A 15,678-nucleotide genomic window follows, 5' to 3' on the forward strand; every position below is an offset into this window, starting at 1 on the left:
TTGCAGTCCCCCAGCCCAGCCAGCACCCTGTCAGTAAGCCCCAAAGGACATTCCCTGTGCCTCGCTGTCTGCCAGACCACCGTCAGGAAATTCTCAGCCTGAGACTGAGGAGCTGACTTGTCACCTGAGGGGCTTTACCAGGGGTCAGGATATCACTTGTGTGAGTGCTTGGTCTCAGTTTAAAGTCTAAAGTAAGTGTGGCTAGTATGACTGTAATGTTGTAGGGGTTAAAAAAAATGTATATACTCGTAAATGTGCATAAAGACATCTGGAAGCATACACAGATCTACCACCTGGAACAAGGCAGAGACACATGAAGGGAGAGAACTGGGAGGATGAGTCTAACTTTACCTTTCCTCTTTCCTCTTCTGTGCTGTTAGAGCTGTTCTCCATGGATTACTTTTATTTAGTAGAGGAAATCATTTGGCTATAGCCTCAGGACCACCTTGGTATGGCTCTGCCAAGGACTTTGCCCTTATCCCCTCAGATCCCTTGAGCTAACCCCACTTCTCACATCTGGTAGCTGCTCTGTATTCTTTCATTTTCTACCTCTTAATACCTAAAGCATCGACCTGCTGGCCTTGGAGGGAGAAGATATGTGGTAAGAGGAGTATTATGAGCCCAGGACCAGCCATGCAGTTCAGAGTACTAGGAGAGAGAGGGTGTGTGGAGGCCCGTGTTTGGGCAGCTCTCAGAACATGAGGCAACACAGTCCTCCATAGGAGGCAGGAGTCCAAAGCAGAAGGCCAGCCCAGCCCAACATGGCCCTCTCTAAGCCAGCAGGGGAGGCGCACCCTTAGCTGATCATCTCTATGAGGGAAAAGATTTATGAAAGGGCCAAGAAATGTCTGGCTTTGACCCCCCTCGCCCCCCCAGGACTTTATTCCCCTCTAGAGAGGAGAGGCAGCCAGTGCCTCTGCCTTCTGCCCTCAGTGAAGTCCTGCTCTCTTGTGCCAACAGAAGAGCCTATCCGGCTACTGCGGGAGGTGGTGCTGCTGACGGATGACCGGAACCTGCGTGTGAAGGCGCTGACAAGGAATGTGCCTGTGCGAGACATCCCAGCCTTCCTCACATGGGCCCAGGTGGGCTGAGGGGGCCCCACCAGGGCCCACTCCCATGGAACCGATCCTGAGAGGCCACCAGGCGCCCAGTGTAGCACGGAAGATGCCCACGTGCCTGAGCCACCAGTCCACCCTGACAATAAACCATCATCCTCTACCAACCCACGCCGTAGCCGTGCTGTGGGGGAGCTGCTCCTCACAGAGCCCCTCCCAAGGGTTGGGCAGAAGCTGCTGGGACCCTCCTGGGCTGCCAAGATTTAGTAGGGAGGTGGCTGGCCGCAGTGACAGCAGGTGGGCAAGCCAGAGAGGCTGCCCATGCTCTCAGTCTTTCTTCCTCCCCCTCTCTAGTTCAAGGGCTGGGGGAAGGCATTCTCAGCCACTTTCTCAGGTAGAGATGGGGCAGGGGGCTTAGAGTTTTCCATCAGATGCAGGTGAAATCACAGTTCCCTTTAATCTTTAGAACCCCTGTGCTGAATGTGTCCAAGAGTCTTGGTCATACCATGAAGAGAGTGCCTAGGGTGTGTTTCTCTCCCTGAGGCCTGGATTCCCCCATGGACCCAAGTTGGGTTCTGGACAGCATGTCCCAAGTAGCAGCCCTAGGTCCCCACTTCTTCTATCCCATTCCCACCCAACACACACATCCATCCTGCTGCTCTTCTTCCTGCCCTTATCAATCTGGGTCCATAGCACTTTGCCACTTGTTTTCCCCTTGGATGGTCATGGGTCTAGAGGGAAGGGACATCTGGTCTCAGGCCCATGCTTCCTGGGTGGCCTTTTCCTGCTTCCTCTCTCCTCTTTGGCCTTCCTTTTGCTCTAGTTCCCACTGTAAGAAATTTCCTCACACTTTTCTCAGTTCTCCCCTCCACTCTCCGTGACCTCCCTCCCCCCAAGTCATCCCCATCACCCTCTTTCCCTTTCTAGTTGATCTCTCTCACCTCCCTGATCCCCTTAATTTCTTCACCTCAGTTCCTTGCCATAGAGGTTCTCATTCTGAATCCCTGCTCTGGTACATGTGGCAGGAACCTAATAAAGCTTTCCCACTCCTGACCTTCTTTCTCAGGCTCCTGTGCTCTGAGAAACTTGCAGGCTAACGCCTGGGAGGAGGACTGCCTAGCCTGGAGTTTGCACTGTTTCTAGCTTTGCCCTAAAACAACTTGACACAGGGGCCCTTTGGCCTTTTGAATTTTTTGTTGCCTCTTTAGCTGGCACCTGTGTTCAAAGCTTCACTCTGGAGGCTTCCTTCTGGGAATGCATTCCCCCAACCCAGGGACAGGGATGAGGGCCACTTAGGAGAAGACTGGGCTTTGAGGAGAAGATGGGAGTAAATTTTGATGGGACCAGTGGGGAATCCCCCAGAGTCCCCTGTCTGACTGTATAGCCTGCCCAGAGGGTGGGAGCAAAGCTGTGCCCTCTCAAGGCCCAAGATTATGCCAGAAAGCCAAGGGACTGCATAGGAGAGCCACGGCCAGTGGTTTGGGGGTATGAATCCCCCAGGGCCTCAGAAGACTGGGCTCTTTAGGGTACAGGATCCCCGACCCCTCCTTTGAAATCCTCTACCCTGGATGAAGGCCGATGACTGGGTGGGTCAGAGACCCCATCTCTCCTTTCTGTCCCATTTGCAGCACTGGTTTTGTTTCCTCAATAAATTTTTAGTTATGAAACATATCTGACCTCTTGCTGATCTTTATCTGACACTGGGGAGGGTAGAAGGTCCAAGTCTCTGCACTACATAATGGCACTGTCTAGTCCCTCTGCCCACCCTGGTGCTCCCACCCAGGTCCTAGTGCAGGGTGGAAGAGAGCCAAAGGGTCCAGGGTCCTTGGTTACTGCTTTATTGCTGTTTGGATCGAGTATAGAAAATGGAAGCGGCTCTGGGAGAGCCTGTGTACAAGGTAGGAAATATACAAACGAGGAGGGAGCTAAAGAGACCACGTTCCCGCCCAGCCTAACCTGGGCTTGGGGTGTGGGGCTGCCCGGGGCGCATGCAATAAATATGGTCCGGGCCCCAGGGAAAGGACGAGGGGACACCGCGGGAGTGGGAGACCAGGTAGGCTAGGGCTTTCTCAGCCCTCTGACTCGAGGGAGGGAAGGGTTGGCCCTGGGGTTAGTGCCACTTGTGCAAAATGAGGAACTTCACATTATCAGTCCCGGGGCGGGCGGGAGCTGGGGCAGGGGGCCCTCCGGCCGGCTCAGTCCCCTCCCCACTCCCCAACTCTGCCCTACGCTCCGACCCCAGCGGGGGGATTCACAGTGAGAATGGGTGTGGTCGCAAGGGCCGGAGGTAGGGCTGGGAGCGCCCCAACAGTGACATCCCTCCCCCCAAAAGCAGCACGGAGCCAGAGGGGAGGGAGCCAACGAACCACAGGAAGAGGCGGAGAAGGGCCGGGGGTCTCCTTTGGTCAAAGCTGATATCAAAAATATAAATCTCCCTTCCCCCATCCCACCCCGTCCCGGGGTTTTCCCCTCAACCCCACCCCGGGCTAAGGCACAAAGCAGTGAGGCCAGGTGAGGCCGCAGAGAGGTGGGGCCGCCGCCACTGCGGCGACGCTGCGGCTGCTACTACAGTTGTCTGGGAGCGCTGTGCCTGCTCGCTGCCGAGCGGCGCGGGCCAGGGGCCACACGGCGGTGGCGAGGTGGACCGGCGATGGGGCGCTCTAGGTGGGGGAGAAACGGTCGATGGTCCGGCCGTCAGGCCCGGCGGCCAGGTGCGCTCCCTGGCTCAGCACCTCTGCCGCCTTGTCCGGGCTGAGGCCCAGCTCCGCGGTGAACTTAGCCAGCGGGTAGAGGCTCTCGAGCGCCACCTTGGGGTCGTGCAGGAAGTGCGTGGTCTGCGCCAGCAGCTCGGCGGCGGCGGCCTTGTCCTGCTGCTTCAGGCTCAGCTGTTCAGCCGTGAGGCGGGCCACAGCAAAGACACCCTCGGGGAAGTCGAGCTTGCCCTTGCCATCCGGGCCGGGAACGCCGGGCAGCGCCCCCAGCCCTGCCAGCGCCCCGGCTGCGCCCGCTGCGCCACCCACAGCGTGCATCTTCATGTGGCTGATGAGGTTGCGTTGCTGTGCGAACTTGCCACCGCACACCTGGCACTCGTAGGGCTTCTCGCCTGAGTGGATACGCATGTGCTCGGTGAGACGGTACTGGCGCGTGAAGCGCATGCCACACGCGTCGCACGCGAAGGGCTTGAGACCCAAGTGGCTGCGCATGTGGCGCGTCATGGTCCCGCGCTGTGTGAACTTCTTCCCGCAGATTGTGCATGGATAGGGCCGGGTCAGCCAGTGCGTCTTCTCGTGCTGCCGCAGCGTGGCCGGGTCTTTGTAGCTCTTGTCGCACGATGCGCAGCGGTATGGACGCAGCAGCTCGCCCAGGCCTCCGGGAGCCCCAGGGACCTTGTCCCCTCCGGCTCCGAAAGGGGGCCCAAGGCCCGCGGCCCCGGCAGCTACCTCAGCCGCCTCAGCCCTGCCATACAGCGCCTCCTCCTCCTCCACATGCGCCTCCACGTGCGCATTCAGCTGCTCCGAGCTAGGGAAGCCCTTGCCACATGGAATGCACACATACAGGTTGTCACCGAAGCTCTCAGGCTCGCCATAAGCCAGGTGCGGGCATGGGTAGCCCTCGAGGTGACCTCCGGGTGGGCTGGGGTCCTCGCTGCTGCCTGTCTCCTCGCTGCTGCTCTTGTAGTCGTCGCCGTCGCCGCCCGCTCCAGGCCCGTCCAGGCTGCCCGGGTAGCGCGGCGGTGGTGCCAGGCCAAGCGGGGGTCCCCCAGGCGAAGCAGCCGGGTCCCCGCCGCGCTCCTCGCAACGCTCGCCTGGGGAGCTGCGGTCCCGGCCCAGCTCGTCGCCATAGGTGCCCAGGCCTGGCTCGTGCTTCATCCAGCGGTAGAGAAGGCTGGGTCCGTCGGGGCGGCCGGGGGGCTCGGGTCCCGGGCTGCCGCCGCCGCCACGGAACGGGTCCGGAGGCGGTACGGCCTCCTCCAGTTTCTGGAAGGGCAGAGGCGGCAGCGGCGGCAGGGAGAGCGGTGGTTCCTTGTAGGCTGCGGGGCCGGCACTGGGAGGGCTGTCTGGGCGCGGAGGCAGCTCGCGCTCGCCCGGCGGCCGCTCCGGAGGTGCGGAACCCGGCGGGCTTTTCTTGGACAGGTCCAGGCCACAGAGCGGGGAGCAGCGGCGCTCCGCGGCGCATAGGGCGGAGGCTGGGCCGGGGCCGGAGGCGTACAGCTCGGCGCAATGCGTGTTCACTGAGGCCTCGGGGCCTGACGGCGGCTCAGCACTGGGAGGCGGCGGAGGCCCGGCTGGGGACGAGTAGCAGGCCTGGATGACCGGCGTGGTGGCCCGCAGGCCCCGGCCTGGCCGTCCGTAGGGCGCATAGCCGCCGCCACCGCCACCACCGCCCCGCAGGTGGCAGTACTTGCCATGACGCTTGAGGCGCTTCTTGCACAGCGCCACGAGGTCAGGGATCTGCAGGTAGCTGGCGGCGGCCAGCACGGCTCCCAGGCTCGGCTCGGTCCCCGGAGCCACGGCCGCCGCTGCCGCTGCCTCTGCGCCATCAGCCAGGCGGCCGGTGTAGATGAAGTCCAGCACCAGGCGGAACACAGCCGGGCTCACCATGTCATGGTCCAGGTTGAGCAGGTTGTCATGCACCACCAGGGACTTGAGGTAGGCGCTGCTGGCCGCCAGCACGTTCTTGTGCGCGCGGAAGAGGGCGTTCTGCACCACGATGATCACGTCGCACAAGAAGCCCTTGGTGCGCTGGTTGTTGAGCTGCAGCAGCAGCTGCCTCGAGTGGCCCGGCGCCTCCATCGTGTCCAGCATCGTCTGCCCAGCACAATCTCCTGCAGGGACACACACCAGCAGGTTCAGAGCCGGATGGAGCTCTCACTGCCGGCCGGTAGCCCGGCGCTTCTCCCCTCCACTTCCCCTTCCCCTCAACTAGGCATCGAACACGGCGGCCTGGGCACTAGCGAAGGATCAGCGACCTCTGAGTGTGGGAGCCTGGGCCGGCGGCCCCGACCAGAAGGAGGAGGAGAGTGGCTGGTGGAGAGGCGGCCAGGCTGGCCTGCGCCCCCAGACCTGGAGGCGCTGGGCACACAGGCTGGGTTCTGGGGGCTTCCGAGAAGAAAACTGTTCGGGCGAAGTGACTCTTTAGGGGACAGTTACCCGATTTGAGGAAAATGTCCGCTTCAGGAAAAGTCATTCAGGGCTGAGAAGTTTGCCCAAGTGGGATCTAAGGGAGCCGAGTGAAAAGCGCCTCCCGCCTCGGGAGAAGTTGCCCCAGTTGGGGGAAGTGACCCGGAGTAGGGGAGCACCGTGGCCGCCGTGGCGCCGCCTTGGCCGGGGGCTGTCAGGCCTTCAGTTGGGGCCCCGGGCGGCTGCAGCGGCACGGGGAGCGGAGGCAGCGGCTGCGGTGGCGGGCAGAGCACGAAGGCCGGGCCCCGGAGCGGGGAGGGCGTTATATCGGGGCAGGAGGCTGAGGCAGGAAGCAGGTGGGGGGGAGGGGGGAGCCACGCAGCTCCCAGGGGAGGGAGGGGGCAGCGCCCCGGGCGGGCACAGCGCGCAGCCGGCTGTGGCCCTGACCCCGGCCTGCGCCCCACCCGCGTCCCGGCCCGGCCTCGGCCTTAGGTCTGCATTCGCGGCCCGGCGCCTCCCTACCCAGCTCCCCTCAGCCCCTTCTTCACGGGAACTCCGCCGCCCAAACTTGGGGAAAAGTTTCCCAACTTCAGACAGGCTGGGAGGGGCGCGCCAGCCCCACTCCCTCGTCTCCTAGCTTTTCCTCTTGCCCCCCATTTCGGCAGCCAGGCAGCCGCTGGGCCTGAGTCGAGCCCTGAGCTGCCCTGCTCGCCCGCTTGCCCGCCCGACCCTGTTCCCCGCCTGGCCCGCAGGGCTTCGCGGCCCGTTACCTGCGGCTGCAACCCTGCCGGGCTTCCCTCCCTGTGGTGGTGGCAGCTCCTAGCCCGCGCCCTACCCGCCCCACTGCCAGGCGCCGAGCTGTGCCAGGGCAGCGCCCCTGCCAGCCCCGCCCGCCAGCTCCCCTTCCCTTCCCCTCGCCTCTCCAGCCCATGTGCGGGCAGAGCCGGCCCGGGCCGCTGACCCCGCCGTGAACCCGGCGCAGAGCAGCGGCCCGGTGGTCCTGAGTCCTCTGGGGGCGACACCCGGAGCTCCGAACGCCAGTCGCGTCCGGACGCCCACGCCGAAGGATGCGCCCGAGGCGGCCAGCGCGTGAGGACCGGGGTGTCTGGATCCCCTGTCCCTCCCGGTCCCCAGCCCGAGGACCCACCTGGGGGGCATGTCGAAAGCCCCGGGCCCGGCTGCCGGCGGATCCAGGGGGGACGTGGCTGCGCTCCGCTGCCCTCCGCCCGCCGGGCCCCCGGTCGGTCTGTCCTGCTGGTCCGTCCTCCCCGCGTCCTGGTCGCTTCTCAGCCCCGCCGCGCTTTCCGCACACTCTTATCTGGAGCGGCCGGGGCTAGCGGGCTCTGCTGCAGCTATGGTGCCACCTCGCGTCTGCACTGGGTTTTGCGCGGCACAGTCGGGACCTCCCTCTCGCGCACCTGGTCTGAAGGCTCGCAGATGCGGAGCTGGATCCAGGAGGTAGGCCTATTCGCAGGTTCACCCTCCTAGATGTGCCCACTTGGGAACCCAAGCCCCGGACCTGCAAGCCACACAAACCCCGGGGTTTTGAGCTGAAAGCTCTCATGTACATATTTCCAGATTCTCACATTGCCCCAATTCGGAGAAGTCCTGCCCTCAAGGAGGGGACTCTGGTGACAGTAAATGGTGGGAGGGAGGTTATAGAAATCCTAAGGGAGAAGAAAATAGACAAGATCTTTGGAGATTCTCCTTAGATATTCCTAAATGGGACTGTCCACTTGTACTCACCGCCACACACACACCCCCTCACTCAGACACGTGTTAAGCATGCACAAAATGAACCTGTTTGCACCCAGATCCTCTCCAGGTATTGACACCTGCGGGTGCTCATGTTTGCATAGACACAGCTTCCCGCTTCCGGAGTCCAAGTCCCGACTCTCTAGGATACTTTGGGGGCTGCCACGTATCGCCCAACGTGAATGTGGGCAGACCGATTACCCAAACAGCCCACCCTGAACTTGCAGGTCTCAAGGGACCCCAGGATATTCGACTGAAAATGCATGGACAGTGACTTTTGGGGTCCCACAGAAGCGACCCCAGTCCCCAGATTCCCCGAGTGAGCCGTTTTGAAGGACGCGCTTGGAAACCTCGTCTCCAACCCACAGACCCGAGAGAAATGTGACAGGAGGGCCTGCAGCCCGCGATTCCTCGCAAGGTCCTACACCCCGAGCGAAGGTCGGGTTCGTGCAGGTGACTCTCCTTCTGGGAGAAAGGGGAACCCGCACTGGCATGCAGGCACTCGCAGGGCTACTCCGGAAGTGTCCTCGCGCGTCCCCGCCACCGCATCAAGCAGCAGCCAGCGCCAGGTCTCGCTGCGGCCCACGCTCCGCCTCTTCCCTGCACCTCCTGACCCCCGCCCACACGTAGGGGGTGGGAGTAGGTCCCGAGAACGTCTGCAGCTTCTGATTGGCTGCGCATCCCTCAACCACTGCGCTAGAGGCTGGGGTGCAGTGTTACCATAGTAACCGCTGAGGTTCGCCCAGATCCTGTCTCTCCAAGGCCTTGGAGAGCTTAGCAACCACACAGGGCAGGTGGGCGGGTGCGGGCAGCGCTCGTCGCCCCCAGTGCGGTCCTCCGCCCCCATGTCTCCGCCAGAGGTAGTAGCTGAGTCACTCATTGAGGCGACGCGGGCGCGCCTACTCGCGGTCCCTGACAGACACCAAAGGCTCGGGCGCCCCCCAGAGGCTCCCTTTCTTCCTTGGGCGACTTCATGGCCTCTGAGCCAGGAGGCAGCTCCTGGTTCCCGCAGATCCTCATTCCCACAGCGTCCTGAGCCCGCCCTCACCCTGCTTCTACTTGGAGTTATGGATCAATCTTACCCCAGTCTTCTCTTCCGTTTCCCCACGGAGTCTTCACTAGGGAAGTAGTGAGGTTCAAAAAATAAAAATGGTGGGCTCCTGAGCCGAGGCCCCTATGGCAGGGGGACGTGCTGTGTGCACTGAGAAGTGCTGGAAGGAGATAGAAAGGCTCCTCAGTAGTGCTCCTAGAGCTGGGCTTTGAAGAATGAATAGTTCTTCCCCCAGGCAGAAAGACATTCCGGGAGAAGAGAACCTCTGAGACGAACCGGGAGGAAAAAGAAAGAGGACCTCTAGGTGGCCAGATCTCAAAGAGTGTGGAGGACCTCTCTGAACCAATTTCTGCTGTAATCTTTTAACCTCTTGATTGGGCCAGATCCTTGCCCCACACAAGGAGCCCTTCAGCCCTGTGCCTCTTTTGTGCAGTGGCACCTGTCCACTGTAGACCCACCCCAGTGTCTGCTGCACCCACTGTCCTTTTTTTCCTGGATCCTGGTTTTCCAAGTTAACTCACTGCCCCAGCCTCTACTCTCAAGCTGTCCTTACATCTGTATGAGAGTCTCATTAGATCCTCCCCGAGCCTAGCTGCCCTGTTGTGGACGTTGCTCTTCTTCAATCTTTGACCTTTCCCTTCCTCCCTAGTTTCACCTGCTCTGGCCTGGCATAGCCCACTCCATACCCAATCCAGTTCCTCTCTCTGGATGCACTGCCCCTACCTCATTGAGAGCCCTTCTCAAATTGATGGAGCTAAGCTGGGCCAGGACCATTAATTTCCCTGCTCCTGTCCAGAGGAACTCTGCCCCACATAGCATGGGCCCTTGCTGCCATTTCTGAACCTCAGTAATTCTAACTCCTCCAGGAAGTGGTCTCTGCCCTGCCTCCCACTGGAGACCCCTCTCTGCCAAGCTGCCGAGCTCTTGGTCTCTTTCACTCATTATCGCCCTCATATGAGCTCTTTCAATACCCATCATTCCACAAATGGGTCCGCTGGGTGCCAAGGTCTGAAACTGACCCTACTGACCTTGTCCTTCCTCCACTTGCTGGGGCTTCCTCACCCCCTTCTCCTGCCACCTTTTCCCCAACTCCTCCACAAAGGACCCTCTTGCTCATTTCTGGGGAGTCCAAGCCACCCTCCTTAATTTTTTTGCCTTCTCTTAAATCTCCAGCTCCCTACTGGTACCTGGACCCCATTCCTTCCTTCCCGGCCCAGCCTCCTACCCAAGCTTTCCAAGACGCCTAGGCTCCTTCACACTTCTTCCCCCAATCCACACCACAGGTCTAGATGCTGCCCTAGGCCCCTTCTAGGGTCTAGTTTCCTCTCCTGCCCAACCCCTGCCCAGGATGATGACACCGCAGTGACCACTGGGGTATAACACTGCCGCTGGGGGATCTTGTGACATCACGGAACCGTCGGGTCCAGGCACTGAAGAGTGGGAGTGGAGACTACCGGATGAGGACCTTGGAAAACCGGGCTGGGATGGGGTTGTGCCCCCATGTGTCCCAGGAAGAATAAAAATGCAAGGGACCCGTCAGCCCTCCTGGCACTATCATCCTGCGGCCCCCAACCCGCATTTCCGGAAAATTAACCCTTTATGGACCAGTACTGGGGGCACGGGCTGTTCCTGCTTACGTGCGTCCTCCTCTCCCTCCCAGCTCCTCTTCGCCTCGGTCCCCACCCCACCCCCCGCCACTATAAATAGCCCCTCTTCCCGTTTCCTAAATTCCCTGCTGACGTCTGCAGCGCGTCAGTGTGTAGGAGCCGCGGCTGCATGAATGAGCCGCCGCACGAGTACTACGCGCGACTATAAAAGCCGCCGCGCCAGCGGGGCTGCAGGAGGCGAGCTGGCGCGGGCGCGACGCGGCCGGGCAGGTAAGCGGGACTGACCGGCCGACGGGCAACAGATGGACCGATGCACAGACACGGACGGGAGGGCAAGGAGGAGACCGGCAGGAGGCAGGTCGTAGGGCCCCTACTGGGGTGGGGTTGGGGACAGGGTAGGGGACGAGGATTTCCACGCAGCTGGTGGAGCCAGGGCCGGAGGCGTACACAGAACCCCGTACAGCACCTGCCCATGCCCAGATGGAGACACAGCCACTTCGGAGGAGCATCAAACAGAAGACAGACCCTCGGAGTCCCCGCGGCTTTTCCTGGGGCTCCTGCGCCATCCTCCCAAGAAAGTGGGGCGAAGATGCTGGCGCCTCAGGAAACGCACCCCCTCCTCCCCCTCCCTTCAGCGCGGTGACTCAGCCTCGCTGCCCCCGGCCGGCTGAACAGGGCGTCGGCAAGGGACAGAAGCCCACCTGCCCGCCACCCCGGATTCAGCCAGACTACCCCCTCCCCGTCCAGTCCCGTCCGGCTGGTTCCTCTGAGCCCCCGACTTCCCGCTTCTGCCTGAGGAGCTGTCCTCTCAGGACCAGGCAGGGGCGGGGCCTGAGCCTCGGCAGGACTGCCCCGCCCGACACCCCCACCGCCACTGACACCCCCACCGCCACCGGAAGTGCTTCTCCGCAGGGACATCTTTGACGTCACAGGGCTTTGACGTCAAGGGCCGCGTGCCGGTCCGCGAGCGCTGGGGCAGAGAAAGGCGGGAGACGCGGGGGAGGAAGAGCAGCAGCGCCCCCAGCTGCGAGCGACGGAGGCACTGCCGCCCGGGCAGTGTGCCGGCACCTTGGCTCTAGACTGCTTACTGCCCGGGCCGCCCTCAGTAACAGTCTCCAGTCACGGCCACCGACGCCTGGCCTCGCCCCAGGACCGCGGACCTGGCCACCTGCCGCGCCCCTGGCCCTTCTGTCCCCAAGAGTCCCTCATTCCCAGGCTCGCTGCCCGCGCCGCCGCTGTCCGCGGTGCTGATCCAAGGCAGGCGCTGCCATCGGGCCGTCGCGTCCCTGTTCCCCAGGGGCTGCGAGGGGCGACCGGCCCACATGGACACCGCACAGCCCAGGAGCAGTCCAGCGCCTGGTCCCCACCGTGCGCACTGCCCCCGACACCCCCCCCTCCTCCGCCGTCTTGACGTCGTTAGCCTAACTGGAGCTGCGGCGGTGCCGTCAGCAATGCGCGTCCCGCCCCCGCGTCTCCAGGGCAACCGTGGCTTTCGATTGTTACTGTGGGAACCGGAGGTAACAGTCTACAGCCATGGTCGCCCCGCAGCACGCCCACGCGCCGCGCCACGCCTCGCACTGCCAGCGGGGGATGGGGGAGACCACGAGCAGGAGGAAATGGGGGTAGCGAATCAAGATTCGGTGTGTCTGTGCAGATGGGGGGCGGGAGGTTCCGCGCCGGCAGTCGGGCCTACTCCCGCGTCTGACTGCCGCGTTCCACCGAGGCAGAAGAGGATGCACAGTGTGTGGAGTATGTCTGACCGTCGGCCTCACTACCATCCTATTCTCCTAGGCGAGGTACTGCATGCGGCAAGGGGATAGTGAGAGAAGGGGTAGTTATGAGATTTAGGTTCTTTTTATCTCCTCAATGGGAGGGAGGCTGTTGGGACTTGGAGGCAAGATAAAATGATGTTTGCCTCCTGGGGACTGAAGGGAGTAGACAACCTCATTCTTCCAGAACCCTTAGCTGAGTAGGCAGAGGGCGAAAAGTAATCCTTGAACTCATTTTCTGATGGAGTAGCAGCCTTTCCTCACTCCTGTGCCCACTCTTTCCTTCCTCTGAGCCACATAGGGTAAGAAAGCTTCCCAGCCCTCAGGAAGGCAGTGGCTTGTAAAGTTAACCCGGTCCCCAAAGTGTTATCTGAATGCGTCAGCAATCTCTCTCTAAATGCTGGATTCCAATTTGAGACAGGAAGGTGAGGTCCGTGCATACAGACATGTAGCCCAACAGTGTCTCAAATTAGCCCTATAAGAAGGGGGGTGAATCAGAGGGGCCGAAGTCCTTTCGTGCCAGTAAAGTGTGAACAATGACCTATTCAAAACATTGTGTATGTCACCTGCCACCACCATCACCACCCACTTCAGGAGCTGACTGTTGGATATTAGGTGCAGGACTTTTCTAGGGACAGAGTTGGGAATGATAAATGCAATACAGCCCTGCCAACCAATAATCCAATTTTACTTTACTTTTCCATACCCACTCCTTTTCAAAACTAAGACATTTGGTGCTGATTTCCAGCTAATCAGCATCCATGTGCCACCTTCCTCCCACCCAAGGACCCTGAGGTATTAGATTAAAATGCACTTGATTTTGGAATCCAGTGGACATCTGTAGGCAGACTATAGTGTGTGCAGGTGGGAGTAGTGCACTGGGAAGCAGGAGGTCCAGCCTGGCTTCATCAACTGGTTGTTATTTTAATGTCTCCTGAGATGATAATCCCTCCTTTTGGCCAGGTCTGCTGTGAGAATCACACAGAATCATGCAAGTAAAAACCTTTAAAAACTGCAGGATATTTTGCTTTTAAATACTATTCTCTTAGGCTACTATGTCTTTGTGGGAGGGATGTTGGGGAGCCCCCAGTTCTGGTCATTTAGGCAGAATAAACAGAGGAGGGGGCACATCTCTGAGCAGAACCTCTGGGATTGGGGCTATTAAGAGGTTCTTTGCTAAGGAACTCTCTCTCCCAAATGCTTTATGAATCTAAACTGGAGTGAGAGGTAGAAAAAAGCAATGCAGGGATATTTTGAAGAAAGCAAGTCTTTTGCAGTTGGAACCCATCTGGCAAAGGTGGTCAGAGGGGGAAAAAAACCAGAGGATTGACTGTACAACGTTGAGTTTTTTAGTATGTTGTAAAGTTAGATTAATAGTAGAATCTACTTCATGAAGTTATGAGATTAAATTAAGTAACTAAAGCTTTTGCTTATCAAAATGTCTGGCATAGTTAGTACTCAATAAATGGTGTTCCTCTTTCTAGTCTCTGGACCTCATTTTCCTTAGTTATAAATTGAAAATATTAGATCAATATCTAATAATGGAGTGCATGAAAATCACATGGGGGCTTTTTTCAAATAATACATATTAACTGACTTATCTTTCTTAGCAATGGTTTTCAAATATTATGTTGCATGAGAATGACCAGGGATAGCTTGTCAAAATGCAGATTCCTGGGTACTAGTGACTGACTCAGTGGGGCTGGAGTTGGCTCTGGGAATCCAAGTTTTAACAGGATACTGTTGCAAATGGTCCATAGAGTCTGTGTATGTGCATGTGTAAGATTCTCTGTTCCTGGAGGGCATACTAGATGACATATCTCACTTGTTGGGAACCAGTGGACCACATACCTGTTTCTTTCTGGCTTGGACATTTTATGATTCTCGGGGGTAATTCTCCTCATCCTAAGCTCCGCCTAATACTGCTCTGCTCCACCTTCATCCAACTTTAAGTCCTGGCTTAAAATTTATTCCCCAATATATCTTCCCCTCTCTCCTTTAATCCTCACAATAATCCCAAGTAGCAGCAGCTGTGGTATACAAGTCATCATTTCACCTCTTGGGACCTTGCTAAAGGCAGCAGCCTATGATTGCCATGAGAGCACGAGTCCTGAACTGCAGAGCCACTGCATTCCATTCTGAACTGCTTATTTCTAGAGAAGCCAAGGATCTGAATTTTTGTGTGAAATTCCTAAAGTTTTAAATACTATAAATCCAATCTTTTCTGAAATTCTACAAACCAAATCAAACAGGTCTATAGGAATTATTCAGTCCATTTCAGCAACTCCTCCTATTGCCAACGGATCCCTTTAAAACACCAAGAGCAAGGCAGAGGTGGGCTGTAACAAGGGAGGTCTTTCTCCCCACTCCCACTTTCTGCTATGAAGGTCTTAAACCCAGTAAACTAGGTCTATCTGGCGGGAGAAGCGGGGTGGGGTAACGCCAGCTTTTTGTCCTTTTAATCTTGAACAGCTGCTATCTATAGTGAAGAACTCAGAATTTTGGGTAATTTAAGGAATATTAGTCTGGTTGTCTCATGATGGGCTGGAGTATTTGTGCTGCATCCCCTAATCCTAATTCCTGATCCATTACTAAAGTCCCTGAGAGTAACCATGTTTGAGAGTGATAGGGTCTGTTGTGATCTCCCAGAAAAGGAACAAGCTGGTGAGCCTGCAGAGACAGGGCTGAAGTCAGAGTAGTTCCGGCAGAGCACGGAGGCACTGAAGTAGAAGAAATGGCTAAAGTGAGCAGTCTTTAGAATGCCTAGAACCAACTGCACTTCCAAACCAGAAGGGCTGCTTAGGCCTTGGCTATAATCACTAAAGTAACATCTATCTCAGAAACTTCGCAAATGGGGGCAAGTTTGGAAGAGTTTCTTTGGTGTTGTCTTTGGCCTTCAAGGTTTTAGCACCATCCCACCCTTTATAGTTCAGAGGGGCTAAGGCAGTTATGGAGGAGAAAGCACGAGAAGCCAGGGTTTGACATAAGGCCAGCACACAACTCTAAGGATCACAATGGAGGAAGCCTCAACTCAGTGTGGCCTACGCAGTCTTGCCAGATGATCTCCTCCCAGAACTTCTCAGATATAAATTCTTCCCCGATCAGCCACTGAGGTCTCCTTTATTTCTGCTTGGGGCTTAAGACTTCCACCAAAAATGTGTAAGCATATATGTACACATACATCAACTTCTCTTGGGGGCTTATAACTGGAACATCTCCCTGCCTCGTGCTGCCCTGGAGGCTGTGTCGATGGCAGACTTCTGGTATAAAATGCTGTGGTTTTTTTTTTTTTTTTCTGTATAAATAAAAAGATGCTCAAAA

The 15,678-nt window shown here is 58.4% G+C and overlaps 2 protein-coding genes across 6 annotated transcripts in view; one reads left to right on the forward strand and one right to left on the reverse strand.

The window, feature by feature from the left end:
* Nucleotides 1-2,730, forward strand: part of SMG6 (SMG6, nonsense mediated mRNA decay factor) — a 191,827-nt gene extending 189,097 nt beyond the window's left edge. For 2 of the 4 annotated variants that reach the window (XM_023530470.1, XM_023530472.1), the window contains one exon: nt 961-1,091. In XM_023530470.1, the coding sequence (XP_023386238.1) occupies nt 961-1,091 (131 nt within the window). Of the gene's footprint in view, nt 1-960 lie in introns of all 4 variants that reach the window. The other 2 variants (XM_023530469.1, XM_011359849.2) reach the window with 2 other exon arrangements.
* A 147-nt stretch (nt 2,731-2,877) lies between these two features.
* Nucleotides 2,878-7,653, reverse strand: HIC1 (HIC ZBTB transcriptional repressor 1). Of its 2 annotated transcripts, none has more exons than XM_011359861.2 (2): nt 7,323-7,653; nt 2,878-5,880 (listed from the first exon to the last, which is right to left on the reverse strand). In XM_011359861.2, the coding sequence occupies exon 2, from the start codon at nt 5,858-5,860 to the stop codon at nt 3,716-3,718; it is 2,145 nt and encodes a 714-aa protein (XP_011358163.1). In that variant the 5' UTR covers nt 5,861-5,880; nt 7,323-7,653; the 3' UTR covers nt 2,878-3,715. The 2 variants fall into 2 exon arrangements, with proteins under 2 accessions (XP_011358163.1, XP_011358162.1); XM_011359860.2 differs by lacking the exon at nt 7,323-7,653 and adding an exon at nt 6,206-6,399.
* Between the last annotated feature and the right edge of the window lie 8,025 nt (nt 7,654-15,678).

This window comes from Pteropus vampyrus, unplaced genomic scaffold (genome assembly GCF_000151845.1).
Source record: "Pteropus vampyrus isolate Shadow unplaced genomic scaffold, Pvam_2.0 Scaffold50, whole genome shotgun sequence".
NCBI lineage: Eukaryota > Metazoa > Chordata > Mammalia > Chiroptera > Pteropodidae > Pteropus > Pteropus vampyrus.

Coding starts and splice junctions, on each gene's coding strand:
- HIC1 (XM_011359860.2), bottom strand. CDS start 6,242: ATGACTTTTCCTGAAGCGGACATTTTCCTCAAATCGG. Junction 5,881..6,205: donor GGACATTTTCCTCAAATCGG/GTAACTGTCCCC, acceptor GTGTCCCTGCAG/GAGATTGTGCTGGGCAGACG.